This window comes from Canis lupus, chromosome 15 (assembly GCF_003254725.2).
Source record: "Canis lupus dingo isolate Sandy chromosome 15, ASM325472v2, whole genome shotgun sequence".
NCBI classification, from domain to species: Eukaryota; Metazoa; Chordata; class Mammalia; order Carnivora; family Canidae; genus Canis; species Canis lupus.
In genome coordinates, this window is record NC_064257.1 from 35,408,073 (window position 1) to 35,426,163 (window position 18,091).

An 18,091-nucleotide genomic window follows, 5' to 3' on the forward strand; every position below is an offset into this window, starting at 1 on the left:
TCAATGTTTTATTTATTTTATTTTATTTTTTTTTTAAAGATTTTTTTAATTTTTATTTATTTATGATAGTCACAGAGAGAGAGAGAGAGGCAGAGACACAGGCAGAGGGAGAAGCAGGCTCCATGCACCGGGAGCCTGACGTGGGATTCGATCCCGGGTCTCCAGGATTGCGCCCTGGGCCAAAGGCAGGCGCTAAACCACTGCGCCACCCAGGGATCCCGGAAATCGTCAATGTTTTAAAGATGATTTTACGGGACTCCTGGGTGGCTCAGTGGTTGAGCATCCACCTCTGTTCAATGCATGATCCCGGGGTCCTGGGATTGAGTCCCGCATCAGGCTCCCCATAGAGAGCCTGGTTCTCTCTCTGCATGTCTCTGCCTCTCTCTGTCTCTCTCATGAATAAATAAATAAAATCTTAAAAAAAAAATAAAGATGACTTCAGGACTATTGGTTTTCTCCAAGTGAATTTTTCTAATTCACTTTAATAATCAGTGTGAATCAATACTGTTAATCTGTTGTGAGAGTTCTTTTTTTTTTTTAATATATTTTTTAAATTTTTATTTATTTATGATAGTCACAGAGAGAGAGAGAGAGAGGCAGAGACACAGGCAGAGGAAGAAGCAGGCTCCATGCACCAGGAGCCTGATGTGGGATTCGATCCCGGGTCTCCAGGACCGCGCCCTGGGCCAAAGGCAGGCGCCAAACCGCTGCGCCACCCAGGGATCCCTGTTGTGAGAGTTCTTTGAAAGGATGGAAAGGTAGTATTTCAGAATCTTTGTTCTGAAGGAAAACTGATGGTGGAGGTGGAGAGACAAAGCAAAGAGGGGAAAAGATATACCAGTATCTGCTATAAAGTTTTTTGAAATTTGGAGTTGGAAATCCGGGCTGAGTGCTGAAGGCAGGCTTCTTGGAAGGAATGGGACTTGAATAAAAGCAAACAGAAGAGACCACTTTGGGGCAGAACAATGCTGAGAATGTATTCAAAGTGTAGGGAATAATGCAGATTGACCATATGATTTGTTGAAGGAGCCTTGGAGCATTTTTAAAAGAATGTTTTAGGGGTGCCTGGCTGGCTCAGTTGGTAGAGCATGTGATTCTTGATCTTGAAGTCGTGAGTTCAAGCCCTACGTTGGGCATAGAGTTTACTTAAAAAATAAAATGATTAAAAAAGGGAGAAGAATGTTATAAAAAATTAATTTTGTCTTCATATATATGCAGGGTTGTTAGAAGGGGAGGAAACATCTAGGAAAAGGTTTGGAGATCATTTTGGAAGGCACTTAACAGCCCAGGCATATGGTAATGATGATTTAAATTGATGGGGTGGGGTGCCTGAGTGGTTCAGTCTGTTGATTTCAGCTAAGGTCATGATCTCAGAGTCCTGAGATTGAGCCCTGAGTCAGGCTCCATGCTCAGTGTGGAGTCTCTTTGTTTCTATCTACGCCCTCCCCCCACCCCATATGTGTGCATGCGCTGTCTCTCAAATATCTTTAAATGAGTGAGCATAAATGAGAATGGAAGGGAAGGGTTCAATGGAATAGTGATTGTGGAAGCAGAATTCAAAGGACTTAAATGACTTTCGGTAGGGGAAGAAGAAAAGAGAGGCATTAGACTCTAGAGGTTTTAGAGGTTTGAACTTGGGGGACAGAAAATTGGTGCTGGGGACGCCTGTGTGGCTCAGCGGTTGAGCGTCTGCCTTTGGCTCAGGGCATGATCCCGGTCGAGGGTCGAGTCCCATTTCAGGCTTCCTGTGAGGAGTCTGCTTCTCCCTCTGTCTAGGTCTCTGCTTCTCTCTCTGTCTCTCATGAATAAATAAATAAAATCTTTTTTTTTAAGATTTATTTATTTATTATTTATGATAGACATAGAGGCAGAGACACGGGGAGGGAGAAGCAGGCTCCATGCTGGGAGCCCGACGCGGGACTCGATCCCAGGACTCCAGGATCGCGCCCTGGGCCAAAGGCAGGCACCAAACCACTGAGCCACCCAGGGATCCCTCTCCACCCCCACCCCCCCCGTTTAAAAAAAAACATTTTATTTATTTATTTATTTATTCATTCATTCATTCATTCATTCATTCATTCATGATAGACATAGGGGGAGAGAGAGGCAGAGACACAGACAGAGGGAGAAGCAGGCTCCATGCAGGGAGTCTGATGTGGGACTTGATCCCGGGGCCCCAGGATCACGCCCTGGGCCAAAGGCAGGCGCTAAACCGCTGAGCCACCCAGGGATCCCCAATAAAATCTTTAAAAAAAAAATTGGTGCTGTTTACTGAAATGGTAAAATAGGGAGGAAGAATGGGTTGATAGATTTGGGGAGGTGGGTGTAGGCAAAGAAGAAGGTATTGAGTTAAATTTAGATGGTTTTAATTTGAAATTGGAGTATTGGTGTGAATAGTTAATCCTGTGGGCATTTGCCAGTGTGCTAGAAGTAATTCAATAAAGTTTTAAGTCACATTCATTTGTTAAGGCATAAATTCACCATTTTCAAAAAACAGACTTTATGTTTTGGAACAGTTTTACTTAGATTCACAGCAGAATTAAGCAGGAGGTACAGAGATTTCCCATATACCACACATGCATAGCTTTTCTTATTATCAGTATCCCCCACTGGAGTGGTACATTTGTGACAATAGATGAACCTACATAGATACATCACTATTATGCAAAGTCCATACTTTTCATTAGGCTTACTTATGATATTGTACATTCTATATATTCACCGTTTATAAGTATATAGCTTGGTGAGTTGACAAATGTATGCATTTGGGTAACCAGAACCAAGATATAGACCATTTTCATTTAACATTTCCATCTCCACCAAAAAGTTGCCTTTTACCGTGTTGTAGTCCATTCTCTTGCTCCACACCCCAATCCCTCACCACTACTGATGCACTTTGTGTTACGTAGCTTTGTCTACAATATTATATAAGTGGAATTATTATAGCGTGCAGGTTTTTTTGACTTGTTAACCTTAGCATGATACTTTTGAGAGTCATCCATTTGTTGCATATGTATCAGTAATTGATTACATTTTATTGCTGAGTAGTATTCCAGATGTGTTTAACCACTTAATAGTTGAGGGATATTCCGGTTGTTTCTAGTTTTTGTATTATGAATAAAGACAACATTTGCATAAAAGTCTTTGGGCGTAAGTTTTCATTTCTCCTGTGTGAATACCTAGGAGTAGGGTTGCTGGTCATATGGGAAGTGTATATTTAATCTTACAAGAAACTATCAAACTATTTTCCAGAATAGCTGTATCATTTTGCTCTCTTGTCAGCACTGGTTGAGAGTTCCAAGTCCTTTGTATCTCTGAAGCACTTGATATTGTTAATTTTTAATTAGTCTTTCTAACCGGTATGTCGTGGTATGTTATTGTGGTTTTAATTTGTATTTCCCTAATGACTGATAGATATTGAACATCTTTTCATGTTTTTGCCTTTCATATATCTTTGGCAAAATGTTCATATCTTTTGTCCACTTTTCAGTTGGGTTATTTGTTCTCATATTGAGTTGTAGAAGTTCTTTATATATTCTTCATACGAGTTTTGTGTTTTTTTTAAAGATTTTATTTATTTATTCATGAGAGACACAGAGATAGGCAGAGGGAGAAGCAGGCTTCCTGCAGGGAGCCAGATGCAAGACTCCACCCCAGGACTCCAGGATCATGACCAGAACCAAAGGCAGATGCTCAACCACTGAGCCATCCAGGCTCCTCTCTTCATACAAGTTCTTTAGGAAAAAAAAAAGATTTATTTATTTGAGAGAGCAAGCTTGTGCACAGGAGCAGCAGAAGCAGAAGCGGGAGGAGAGGAAGATAGAAAGGGAAAGGTAAACTCCCCGCTAAGCAGGGGCTTGATCCCAGATCCCGGGGACTCAGGGATCAAGACCTGAGCCAAAGGCAGATGCTTAACCAGCTGAACCACTCAGGCACCCCTGTTTTTCATACAAGTTCTTTATCTGATATGTTTTACTAATATTTTCTTTCATGCTGGTATTATTTGCAGCAGAAAAGATTTTAATTTTTATAGTCTCATTTATTTTATTTCTTCCTGGATTATGTTTTTTGTGTTTTATCCAAAAAGTTAAATAATTGTTGTCTGTAGGATCATGATAATTTTTTTCTTATGTTCTCTTTAAGAAGTCTATATCCATTTAGAGTTAATTTTAAGAAGTTTATATCCATTTAGAGTATATAGTTCAAGGTAACAGTTGAGATTCCTTTTTTTCCTTGCATATAGATGCCCAGTTTTCATTCAACAAACATTAATTGATTGGAGCATAGGGCTAGTACAGAAATAAATATGAACAGCCTCTGCCTGTTAAGAATATCCTGGGATGCTATGAAAGAAAGACATAAAAACATAAATTGTGCATTGGTATAATGGATGGGAACATAAGCGTATATAGTTTGGTATTTGGATCCACACTGTTAGTATCCTGATAAAAGAGTGTAATAAACTGACTATTATCCTATACTAAATACAGACCTTGATTGAGTATCAAAGGAAGAGCTTCATCTTATCTCATTTTATTTTATTTTATTTTATTTTAAATTTATTTATTTATGATAGTCACACAGAGAGAGAGAGGGAGAGGGAGAGGCAGAGACACAGGCAGAGGGAGAAGCAGGCTCCATGCACCGGGAGCCCGACGTGGGACTCGATCCCGGGTCTCCAGGATTGCGCCCTGGGCCAAAGGCAGGTGCCAAACCGCTGCGCCACCCAGGGATCCCTCTTATCTCATTTTAAAGATGAAGAGACCGAGGTAGAGAGAGGCTAAATAATTTGCCCAAGATCACACAGCTTGCAGGATTTTTAGTATGTTTTTAAAACTGGTTATACGCCTTTTTTTTTTTTTTTAAGATTTTATTTGAGAGTGAAAGAGCGCACGTTCATGTGCATAAGTGGGAGAGCAGAGGGAGTGGGAGAAATACATTCCCTGCTGAGCAGGGAGCCTGATGTGGGGCTCTCTCCCAGGACTCTGAGATAGTGACTTGAGCCAAGACAAATGCTTAACTGACTGAGCCACTCAGGCACCCCTAAAATTAGTTATACATCTTGAAGCATTTGTTTTAGGTTGAATCTAGTGTATGTAGCAGTATGCTAAGCATTGTGTGTTCTTCCAGAGTAAAGACTACCTTGTTTTTCTGTCCCTGTTACCTAGCACTTATGAACTCAGGAAACATTTACTGAATGAATGAAAGTTACTATTAAAATTGTAGTACAAGTTATGTGAATTAGATTGTAAGACACATGAGGAAATTGAAAGTTGTGTTTTCTAAAAAAATTTTCATGTTATTTTTGTTGGACTTTTGAATCTAGAAGCCAATAATGAGTAAGTCATTCATGTTTCCACGGTGTTCCCATGTTTCTTATACCCAATTTTATAAGATTAAACATAAGGAATTGCAATTTTGTGGGGTACCTGGCTGGCTCAGTTGATAGAATGTGCAACTTTGCGTATTGGGGTTGTGAGTTCAAGCCCCACATTGGGTTAGAGATTACTTAAAAATTTAAAAAAAAAAAAAAACTTAAAAGAGGGAATGCTTGTAGCAACAAGGGGTTTAGCGTCTGACTCTTGTTTTTTGGCTCAGGTCATGATCTCAGGGTCATGAGATTGAGTCCCATCTTGGGCTCTGCTGAGTGTGGAGCTTCCTTAGGATTCTCTCTCTCTCTCTCACAGAAGAAGAAAATAATAGAAATAAGTTGCAATTTTGTAAGTAAAAAATTATCATATTGGTAGTTTCCTATCAGTCCATTAAAGCCCTATATCTTCTTATCTCCGTCTTTGCTAAACTACTGTTTCCTATTTCTCATTTAGGTGGAAAAAAAACAGGATAAAATAAACTAAAAGAACATTCATTTGTTGAATAGAATGAATATTTATCACATGCTTAGCCCTGTGCCTTAACTTAGGAAATGGTATATAATCTTTAAAGAGCTCACAGACAACTGGGGGTCATTGAAACCCCTAATCGTTTTTGCAAAAAAGATAAAAAAGGTTGCAATTTGGTTTGATAATTAGAAGAATATACCAAAGAAAAATTCCTTTATGTCTCCTGCTTATCGGTCTGGGAGTAAAAGAGCTCTTTGAGAAGAAAATGTAAGCAGTCATTTGACATTATTTTATGGGTGTGGATTTCATGATCTACAATTATTGACACTAGCCATGAGTTACTGCCACTATGTGAAACATCTAAAAGAACACTATATGGTGAACATACTATTAAGCTGTCAACTTCCATTTGTCTGCCACAGCTTCCTTATTTTATAGCAGTGTGATTTGTGGGTAGATGGGAGTACTTAATGAATGTTCTAATTATTGAGCAGTATTTTTAGAAATTCAGACACTTCAGTCTATTTTTGATACCTTTATTTAAAACATTTTAAGTCACTGTTTATTTAATTTTGGCCATAATAGCATTCTTTATTTTTTCTCCAAGTTCAAGAGTATAGTATGGGCTTCATAAGATTGTTATAAAAATTGACAGGGGCACTGGCGTGGCTCAGTTGGTTAAGTGTCTGACTTTGGCTCAGGACATGGTCTTGGGGTCCTGGAATCAAGCCACAAGTCTGGCTTCATGCTCAGAGGGGAGTCCATTTGTCCTTTGCCCTCTGCCCCTCCCCCTGCTTGTGCTCTCTCGTCTCTCAAATAAAAGAATCTTAAAAAAAAAAAAAATCTGGCAGGCAGATATTGTGTTTGTTTTTTGTTTTTAAGTAGGCTCCATGCCCAGCATGGAGCCCAACACAGGGCTTGAACACATGACCCTGAGATCAAGACCTGAGCTGAGATCAAGAGTTGGACACTTAACTGATTGAATCACCCAGGTGCCCCTTTCTTGAATTAGTTCTCAATCCCCATTTTTGGGCATCAGGTTCTTTTGAGAATCTGAGAACTGTGAACCTAGTAAAAGTATATATACGTTCTGATTTTTGCATATAATTTGACCAGAAGGAGAACTCCTTTTCTCTAATAATAACTATGCAGGAAAAGATATTTTAAAATATGACACCGCAAATACTCCTCCCTGGATTGGGAATTAGGTGACAAATTCTTGGTCTAGTTCTTTTTTTTTTTTTTTTTTTTTTTAATTCTTGGTCTAGTTCTGCTGTTTACCGGTTGGGATTATCTTGGGCATGTCCCTTAAACATTCCTTGTTTTATCTCATAAAGTTGCTTTAAGGGTCACATGAAGTCATGAAATACGGGTGTTGAACTGCAAAGCATATGTAAGCACACTAGTATTATTTTAGGTGAAGTCACATGGTCATTATTATTAGTATTAAATTAACACTAGTTCTTAGCTCTTGAAAGAGTTAATACAGTTTTTATTCTTAAGAATATCTTATTCAACAATTCTTTTATTAGAGTAAATTGAAGTCAAGTTTCCTTAGTGCTTTTGATTACACAAATTCTGTTACATTAGCAATATTCAGAATTATTTTCTAAGAATATTGTGCCAGCTTCATTATGTGCTATTTAAGATGCTTTGTGTATTTGTACTTGTCTGCTTATACTTGCCTTGTTCCTCTGCTTATGAAGTTTAAATAAATACTTTAAATGGTCTTTTCCTAGATGGAGATGGGGATGGAGATGGAGCAACTGGAAAGAAGAAGAAAAAGAAGAAGAAGAAGAGAGGACGTTAGTGTCTTAAGTTGATCTAACCTGACAAATTAAAAATGTGTATTAACCAGCAGGTTTGAAGAGTGGGTTTGAAGTTCCTTAAGATCCCATTGTATGTCAAGGAAATACATTTAGGCTTTATAAAGCTAGAATTTAGTGAAGCTCACAACTGTTTTTTCATTTAACAATCCTTTTGGTATTTTCTTTACCTATTATTGAGTTAAGGGATGTTGATAATAAGTTGATTGCATTTTACTGCAGTTTAGGAATAAGTTGATAATTTAAAACTTGAATAACAAATAACAATTCCGTCAGGGTTGAGTAAAGTGGTACCACTCTACAGTAATAGGATAAACATCGTTTGCCAGCTTTGAAGCTAAGAGATTCTTGATGAATATTTATTAAACTTTGTGCATGTCGTTAAATTTTATTAATAACATTGTACTGTTTCGTATTTACTTAAAATATGATCCTGCTTGTGCTTTGTTTTTATAAATGGCAAACCAAGCCTCTTCAGGGACCTGAAATTCTATTAAGGAGACAGGGAGACTGTAAAGTATTAGAGAATAAAGGTTGGGTTGAGAATCAGAGCAAGTTCTAATTCTGGATGCCCTCTGCGTTATTAGGGACCACTGAGTATCTGGTTATACCTTCCTTTAAGTCTTTCAGGTTGAAATTTTATGAATCAGGATATTGGGGGCTTTACTCATTTTTATCTCTAGGTTGAGAGAAGTTCTTAAATATTTTTTAAGAAAACTTTTGGCTCTATCAGCAATATTCCTGATGTTTCTCCAGGTGAGGATGGGGGATAGCCTTCCTTCTATTCAGGCAACTACTTTTAGATTTTTCTTGTCATAGGATGTCAGGTATGTCCCTTGCATAGTCCATATTTTTTTTAAGACTTTATTTATTTATTCATGAGAGACAGAGAGAGAGAGAGGCAGAGACACAGGCAGAGGGAGAAGCAGGCTCCATGCAAGGAGCCTGACGTGGGACTAGATCCCTGGTCTCCAGGATTACACCCTGGGCTGAAAGCGGTGCTGAACTGCTGGGCCACCGGGGCTGCCCGTATAGTCCATGTGTTCTAGGAATCTTCCAGTGATTGTGATGTCCTATTCCTTCCATTCAAAAATTGTTAACAGTGTGCTTGTGAGACGTGGTATTACCTGAGAATGGCTTCAGAGAACCATTTCTCCCAGTCTCTTAAATTACTCCCTAATGAAGATAGGTAAGCAGGGAGGAATGTTAAAGGGCTACTGCCTATTTGCCCTTGGTAGAATTCTTCCACTGACACATGTTTTAGTATGATGCCATCAGCTTTTATTGTGCCTCCTCTGAGGATGTTACTGAACTTGCTGTTCATTTTATTTCTTTATGAGTACTCTCGGGAGAATCTTTTGTCTGGTCTTGGTATCAAGAATAATAATATTTTTCCTGAGTACCTAATGTGTTTATCTCATAAACATGACCCATGCAAATAAACTAGTTCTTTTGTTTTTTTGTTTGTATTTTGGCTATTAGAGGGCTTAGAGCCAAATCTATGGTTTTGTATTAGCAGTATTTCAGGTTCTATTTTATGTTTTTTCCATGTTTTTATTATTCTCTAATTTATTGTCTCTATTTGTGTATTTTAAATACCCTCGTAGGCTATCATAAATCACTTCTGGAATAAACCAAATAATGTAATTATGGGCTATTTATTGCCCTCATTTTCCTCATCTATAAAGTGAGAGAGTTATAAATGATAGTTAATGATAGCTGCAGTACAGATTATTATAATTCTACATAGTTTTAGATAATAACTTGGACATAGTGCATTATAATTTTCAAAGGTTATCCAAGATTTCATCTGGTTCTTCATTTTGTAGATGAGGAAACTGAAGCTTGGCACATCAAGCCATTTGTCCCAAGTCACAATTAATAAGTGGTTAAGGCTGGACTCCAACCCTCTTGTTTTGAGTACAATTTTTTTTGTCTAATGATCTTTTCAAGTCCTTAATAATTTATGGATAATATAAAAGGCATCTTTATCAGAATTGTAGATGAGATCAAGCTGAAGATAATGCGATACTACTTTGGTTGATAAAACTCAAGATTTCAAAAGATCAGGAAGACTGAGAAATAGGCTAGTATTAAGTTGAAATTTAATAGACATATATAAAGTTAGTACAGGTGATAGGATCTAAGGATTTTGAGTGCTAGTGTGATATAACACAAAAAGCAGGGAGTCTTAACTAACAGCTGTAGGATTTTTAGAATCATAGTTTTACACTAATTTATACCTTATTTAGACTATTAATAGAAGTCCATTCTATTACCAACCTAAAAGAAACATTGACAAATTCTGGGTTGGCAAATAGGGGTGAGGGGGTTAAGAATCATATCCCTTCCTTTTTTTTTTTTTTTTTTTTTTTTTTAAAGATTTTATTTATTCATGAGAGACACAGAGAGAGGCAGAGACATAGACAGAGGGAGAAGCAGGCTCATAGGGATCCCAATGCGGGACTCGATTCCCGGACCTGGGATCATGCCCTGAACTGAAGGCAGATGCTCAACCTGTGAGCTACCCAGGCATCCCATTAAAGTGGTCTTCTCTTCTCTTCTCTTCTCTTCTCTTCTCTTCTCTTCTCTTCTCTTCTCTTCTCTCCTCTCCTCTCCTCTCCTCTCCTCTCCTCTCCTCTCCTCTCTTCTTTTCTCTTTTCTCTTTTCTCTTTTCTCTTTTCTTTTCTTCTTTCCTTTCTTTCAAGATTTCATTTATTTATTCATGAGAGACACAGAAGAAGAGGCAGAGACACAGGCAGAGGGAGAAGCAGGCTCTCTACAGGGAGCTCGATGCGGGACTTGATCCCAAGACTCCAGGATCATGACCTGAGCCAAAGACCTTTGCTCAACCACTGAGCCATCCAGGTGCCCCTTTAAAGTGGTTTCTTATAGAGGGAAAGGAGTCAGTAAATATGAGAAGTAAAATTCTTTCAACTGCAAAGAATAAAGCTAGAACTAACAGATGAAAGTAACAAGGAGGTATTGAATTAATGTAGGAAGAGCTTTATAATAGTTACAGTTCTTTCAAAATGAGTGGATTTTCACTTGGGAGATAAAGACTGTCTCCATTCTTAGAAGCTCACTGCCATCTGTCAGGGGCATTATGGAATTCCTGGATTTAAGTGTAAAGCAAAATTAAGATGACCTCTAAGATTTTTTTTTTTTAAGATTTTATTTATTCAGGAGAGACAGAGACACAGGCAGAAGGAGAAGAAGCAGGCTCCATTCAGGGAGCCCAATGCGGGACTCGATCCCGGGACCCCAGGATCACACCCTGGGCCTTCGGCAGGCACTAAACCACTGAGCCACCCAGGTGTCCCCCTCTAAGATCTTTTTTGATTTTAAATTCTAAAGTTCTCTCTTAGGAGGAACTGAAAACATGTTTTCTTAAGATTACTTGCCCATAGAACACTTAAACATTATGTAAAGAGAGAAAAACATTTAGTGCTCATGAGATGCTGTGTGTTTGGGTTAAAAGAAGGAACCGAAGTATGGTTCCATAGGTAAATGATTTGACTCAATGAACAGTTATACTTGTATTTATGTAGTTCTTTTTTCCCCCCGTTGCAGAACAAAGAGAGCAAAATGTGTTGAAATTTAAGATCCACAATCCATAAGACCAGTTATAATCAAATGGAAACCACATATTTCACCTCAGTAGTTGAAATGCTGCAGATACACATTGAATATTCTATATCACTGCATAAATTAATATACTCTGTTTCCTGGCATTTTTTGGAAACAACATTCATTACTAAAAGGCAGTTACATATAATAAGAACTCTAAATAGTTCTTAGGTACTTAAAAATTGTTTTATAAGACAAATCATTTGTTTTTAAAAATCATCTTGGAACACTGGTGTCTTTTAGAATATAGTTTGGGAAGTAATGTCCTTAAAATGTATGCTAAGCACTAACTTTTTAAGTATCTGGAAATTTGTATATGGCTACCTATATTCTTTAGCACTGGATATGTTTATCTTAACTTTTATACCTAATATACCCTTGAAGTAAATTTTTCACTTATTAATACATAATATCTTTATATTTTACTTCATTGCTATAGAGTCTCTTTTATACTTTATTACTTCTTTGATTTTTATTTGTGAAAACCGGCCTCTATTTGCTATTCTTTTTCCATTATAGTAAATAAAGACAAAACATTAGAAGTATGCTTTCTGCCAAGACATACACTATTTAAATACGTATTGGAATTTTGAGAGTTGAATATTTCTATTCCTAAGCAATAGTAAATTGGAGAGGAAGTGGCCAGCATGGTGAAATATTTTCTGTTTTTAACTATAAGGCTGTGATAGCAAGGAGGTTCCTTAAAATTAGGACATAAAATAATCATTAGGAACTGAGAAAAACTGTAATGAAATGATAACTGCTTAATTTTACTTTTAACTACAGAAGTTAATACTTTATTTGTATCTCACAGCAAAAGTTCAAACAGACCCTCCCTCAGTTCCAATATGTGACCTGTATCCTAATGGTGTATTTCCCAAAGGACAAGAATGCGAGTACCCACCCACACAAGATGGGTAAGGATCATAAAATAACTTCCAGTTTGACTTTTGAAAGTTATAGCTTAGCAATAAAGCAGATTTTATTTTTCTCAGAATTTGCTCCACTGCCTTAATAAAAGCTTATGAATTTGTTAACAAAAAATACAGTAGAAGCCCTCTTATCCAAAATGATTGGGACCAGTAATAGTTCAGTTAATCAAAAAAGTATGTTAAAATGGGGATCACAAAACATTAAAATTTTCATTGATAAAAGTTACCTTTAAACAAATACTTGCTTTTCATCATTCTGGATATTTGAAGATGGATTTTGTATCGTACTCCGCTTTTTTCTTCTCATAAGCCATAATGCATTGTCTATGAAATACTCCATTTTGAGTTTCTGTGAATAAAAACTAAGTAATCTGAACCTGGATGTTTACATTTTTTCCCTGAAACCATTTGCAGTTCTTACCTACACTTAATTTGACAGAAGTGTTTTTTGATGACTTGCCTTTATTGAGACTTTTCTGAGTAGTCAATTTAGTTTTCATAGAAACAATTCTTTGTACGTACTATATAACTAATTACATAATTATAGTAACAAGTAAAAAAGATTTACACTGGTTTGGAAACAAATATCCTGATTGTTGGAAGTGTTCTTAAAGGATACTTTAGAGCTGGTCAGTAGATATTCATCATGGCATTATGCTGACTGGTTAAGAACACAGAAGCTGGGATTCACTTCAGTCCCAGCTCTAACATTTATTAGCTTTGTGACTTGGGCAAGTAATTGATCATGTCTTTGCTTTCATTTCTTTATCTATAAAATGAGCACTTCATAGGGTTGTTGTGAGGAATAAACATATGTAAAGCACTTAGGAGAGTAACAGACACATAGTAAGCATTAAGTGTTAACTACTGCTATTATTCAGAACAGGAACCTGTCAGCCCCTTATATTCAGCATACAGTGGGCATTGGTCAGTATATTTTACAGAGGGATAAAGAGCATCAGTTAATCCAGTGGTTGCAATAGTTGGTTAAGAAAGCTTCTACTGTAGCCTTGTTTCATTGACCTGTAAAGATATCATTGTTTTCTTTAAATTTTAGGACTTTAGGGAAGAATGTGATATTGTTATATTTTAATCCCCCTCCTTCATTCCCGGTACTTAGGGGAATAAATGTAAAGTTCTGAAATATTATGTCAGGAGCATCTTTTCTTTGAATTTAAATTAATTACTATCTCTATCTTAAAGCATCTATTTTTGAAATGTCACAGACATGTAATTTCACATTAATTATCATAAATTTTCATAGTACATATAATACATTTATTTTTATATACAATTTTTTTAATTTTTTTTTTTTTGTGCTTGTTCCTTCTTCTTTCCCTTCCTTCCAGACCTATATAACCACCCAGCAGGTAGCCTTCCATATTTTAATATGCTCATATATGTGGTCATCTGTGTCTGTTTATAGAAGGGGACTGTTTTGGTCTTGTTTGTTTTCCAGAATGGAATCACAGGCACACTTTCCTCACCTTTCTCCTTCAGGACTATTTCTTGAAAGGTCCTCCCAAGTCCATCAGAATAGCTATTCTTTTGAATGGCTTCATAATATGCTATACTTTAATCTACCATTTTCTAATTGATGAGCATTCATTTTGCCTCTAATATTTTAGCCGTATTACAAACCATTCTGTAATAAACATTTCTGAGTGTATACATGTATATGTATATATGTGTATGTATGTGTATTATTTTCTTATGGAAGTTTTATTATGGGATAGTTTTTTAGGAGTGGAATTGCTGAATCAAAGAATATGTTAATATTTTAGTTTATGATTCCTGGACTGCTAATGATTTTGAGCATTTTTTGATTGTTGGCTTTATTCTTTTACTCTTCCAGAAGTTTTAAAATTTTGTATATAGTCTGTGTTTGTTTTATTTTTTTTTTAATTTTTTTTAAATTTTTTTTAATTTTTTATTTATTTATGATAGTCACAGAGAGAGAGGCAGAGACACAGGCAGAGGGAGAAGCAGGCTCCATGCACTGGGAGCCCGACGTGGGATTCGATCCTGGCTCTCCAGGATCACGCCCTGGGCCAAAGGCAAGCGTTAAACCGCTGCGCCACCCAGGGATCCCTGTGTTTCTGTTTTATACTATTTTATATTTATAGGTTCCTAGCAGTCTCATAGCTTTTTTTTTTTTTTTTTTCCAAAATCTTACTCTGTGGGTTTTTTTTTTTTTTTTTTTCTTCTTACTCTGTGTTTTATTACATCGTTTGGTTAGTGTGGAGCTTTTTTGTGTAAGGTTGAGAGTGCTAATTTTATTTTCTTTGAAATGGAAAGCCCATTGTGCTAGAATTGTTTATTAAATAATTCATTCTAGGGGCACCTGGGTGGCTCAGTTGGTTAAGCATCTGCCTTTGGCTCCAGGCATGATCCCAGAGTTGTGGGTTTGAGCCCCTGCTTAGTGAGGAGCCTGCTTCTCCCTCTCCCTCTGACATTGCCCCACTTGTATTCTCTGACTCTCTCCATCTCTCTGCCAATTAAGAAAATAAAATCTTTTTTAAATAAATGAATCATTCTACTGAATTGAATGACTACCTTTGGCATATACTATATTCTCATATGAAGGAACTATATTTTCATAATCCACCAATTTCTTTTATTCTACTGATCTGTTTGTGTATTCTTAGCTAGTACTATTTGGATCTAATTATCAGCAACTTTAACTTTTTTTAAAAGATTTTATTTATTTGAGAGCAAGAGAGCACATGTGAGAAAGAGCATGAGGGGTGGAGTGGGGAGAAACAGAGAGAAGCAGACCCCCTCCACCCCCCACTGAGTGGGGAGCCCGATGTGGGATGATGGTGGTACTCAGTCCCAGGACCTGGAGATCATGACCTGAACCAAAAGCAGACTCTTACCCGTCTGAGCCACCCAGGCATCTCTGATTATCATCAACTTTAAAATATATATTGATAATTTAAGGCAGATCTCTTTCTGCCACACACACCTGAACACAGTTCTTTTTTATATTTAGCTATGCTCAGGCTTATATTCCTAACATACATAACCCACAGAAAAATGCTTTTCGTTACAAGTCTGATCAGAATTGCATTTATGCATTTATTTAAGAAAATTGACAGTTGTGTCATATTGTCTTACCTGTTGTCATAGTATGTTTTCCCACTGACTCTGATTTTTTTCAGATAGGTCCTGTCCCTTTTTTGTTAAACTTATTAAGTGTTTGATGGTTTTGTTACTGATGTGAACAAGATGTTATCACACCTGTTTCCATTTCTATGTGTTTATTGCTAAAGTGGAAGAAAGTCATTGATTTCCTATGCTTTTAGTAGATTGTTAATATTTTTATTAACCATGTGAATGTGGTGGAACACTTGAAGTAATATTTAATACAAGAAAAATTGAGATTTTACAAACCTTAAAAACTATCTTTCCATCCTTACTATCATTTTCTATTGCAAATTAAATATTATGGAGGTGGAATAACTTCTGTTTTTGAAACAATAGAGAAAGATGGTAATTATATGTTATAGTATTTCTTTGAGTAATGCTTAAATATTGAAAAGCAATGTATGCTGTGGAGAAGTAAAAAAAATTATTGTGATTGTTTGGTCTTCAGTAATTTTTTGATATTTTGATATTTTTTGACATTCATATAACCAGTTTTGATTATTTGCAAATAGATCAGAATCAGTATTCTTACAGATTTGGTAAAGTATTATAGTTTTATACCTACCTTCATTTTAAAAAATTTTTTTCATTTAAATTCCAGCTAGTTAAAAAAAAAAAAATAAAAATAAATAAATAAATAAATTCCAGCTAGTTAACATACAGTTTCACGTGTACAACATAGTGACTCAGCACTTCAATACATCATCTGGCGCTCATCACAGCAAGTGCGCTGCTTAATCCCCATCACCTGTTTCACCCATCCCCTCCCCCCACCTGCCTCTCCTTTGGGAACCACCAGTTTGTTCTCTAGAGTTAAGAGTCTGTTTCTTGGCTTATCTTTCTCTCTTTTTTTTCCCTCTTCATTTTTTTTTAATAAACTTACTAAAAATTGCATTAATTATCACAAAGAACTCACCTGTGTAACTACCACCCATGTTGAGTGCAGTATTTAACTTTTTATTTTGAAATAATTCCATATTAAGAGAATAGTACAAAGAACTCTTGCATACCTTTTATTCAGGTTTTCTTTAACATTTGTCTCATCTATTGTTCTCTCAGTGGAGTATGACAATTACGCATATACTGTGTAATATACCAGTAACATTAAATTTTCTCCTTGCAAGATAGATAGAGGGCAAATGTGGAACATGTTATTGGTGAATCTGTATTCATACTACTTTTTCTGAATTATTTGAATATTTTGTGTATTTTTCTTTTTAAGATTTTATTTATTTGAGAGAGAGAGAAAGCGCATGAACCAGGGGGAGGGGCAGAGGGAGAGGAAAAGGGAAAAGCAGATTCCCTGCTTATTGCAGAGCCACCTGAGGCTCAATCCAAGATCACCACCTGAGCCAGTCAGATGTTTAACTGACTGAGCAACCCAAGCGCCCAGTAATTTGTATATTTTTGGATGGAATACTGGACAAGTAGATAACCTATCCTTTTCAGATAACATCTTGAGGCATGTAATGTCAGATTTCATCACTTGGATAAGGTATTATCCAGTTTCTCTAGTGTGATATTACTATTTTTTTCCTCTTATAATTAATAATTTTCCCTTTTAAAAAACTGACATTCTGTGTGCATTTCCTGTGCCATTAAACATTTTTAAAACCAATTTTGAATGACTATAATGCTACTCTATTGTACCTAGCATAATTTTATTAGTGATTTCTCTATTTTTGAATATTTCCCTAGTTTTGAATTTCTTACCATAGCAAATTTTTTTTTACCATAGCAAAAATTTTATGATGAACATTTTTGTATATTAATCAGATCTGATTTTTCTCTTACTCTAGATCTCTAGATGTAGAATGAAGAATTATTTTCAAATTCTTGATACCTATTTCTAAATTTAGTAGGCAGTTATTTGGGACAGTTCTATAAGCAGTACACATCCATTATAGAAGAGGTAGGAAATACAAATAAGCAAAAAGAAAAAAATTAAAATATTCTTCTAAATTCTACCAATGAATTTTAAAACCACTATTAACATGCTATTTCTTCCTCTATAGTCCCTATATAAATGTGTATTATAAATACCTGGGAATGTTCTTCAAGATAGATCTATACTGCAAACAGCTTTTTAATCCATTTTAATTTTTTAATATTTTAATTTAATATTTTAAAAAGATTTTATTTATTTATTCATGAGAGACGCAGAGACATAGGCAAAGAGAGAAGCAGACTCCCTGTGGGGAGCCTGATAAGGACTTGATCCCAGGACCCCGGTATCACAACCTGAGCCAAAGGCAGATGCTCAACCACCCAGGTGCCACCTAGGTGCCTCTGTAACCCATTTTTAAATTTCTTTTCATGTTAGTAGAGAAATAAACAGTATTTTTATATGTCTATGTAGATGTAGATGTATGTATTTGTTTTTCTTTCTCTTTTTTTTTTTTTTTTTTTTTTGCTAGACCATTTAAAAATGAGGTGGTTTTGTTTTTTTGTTTTTTTGAGGTTTTTTTTTTTTTTTTTTTTTTTTAGTAATCTCCAACCCCAACATGAGACTTGAACTCATGACCCTCAGATCAAGAGTCGCTTGTTCTGCTGCCTGAGCCAGCCAGGTACCTCAGGTCTCCATTGAGTCTTCACTTCTAAAAACTTTAAGGATCAGGGCAGCCCGGGTGACTCAGTGGTTTAGTGTCGCCTTCGGCCCAGGGTGTGGTCCTGGAGTCCTAGAATCAAGTCCCACGTCGGGCTCCCTGTATGG

At 36.3% G+C, this 18,091-nt stretch overlaps 1 protein-coding gene across 6 annotated transcripts in view; it reads left to right on the forward strand.

Annotated features, from left to right (window-relative positions):
- The window catches only part of METAP2 (methionyl aminopeptidase 2), a 35,143-nt gene that overhangs the window by 3,484 nt on the left and 13,568 nt on the right, over window positions 1-18,091 (forward strand). For all 6 annotated transcript variants that reach the window (XM_025438703.3, XM_025438704.3, XM_025438702.3 and 3 more), the window contains 2 exons: window positions 7,580-7,645; window positions 12,111-12,213. In XM_025438703.3, the coding sequence (XP_025294488.1) occupies window positions 7,580-7,645; window positions 12,111-12,213 (169 nt within the window). The remainder of the gene's footprint in view (window positions 1-7,579; window positions 7,646-12,110; window positions 12,214-18,091) is intronic.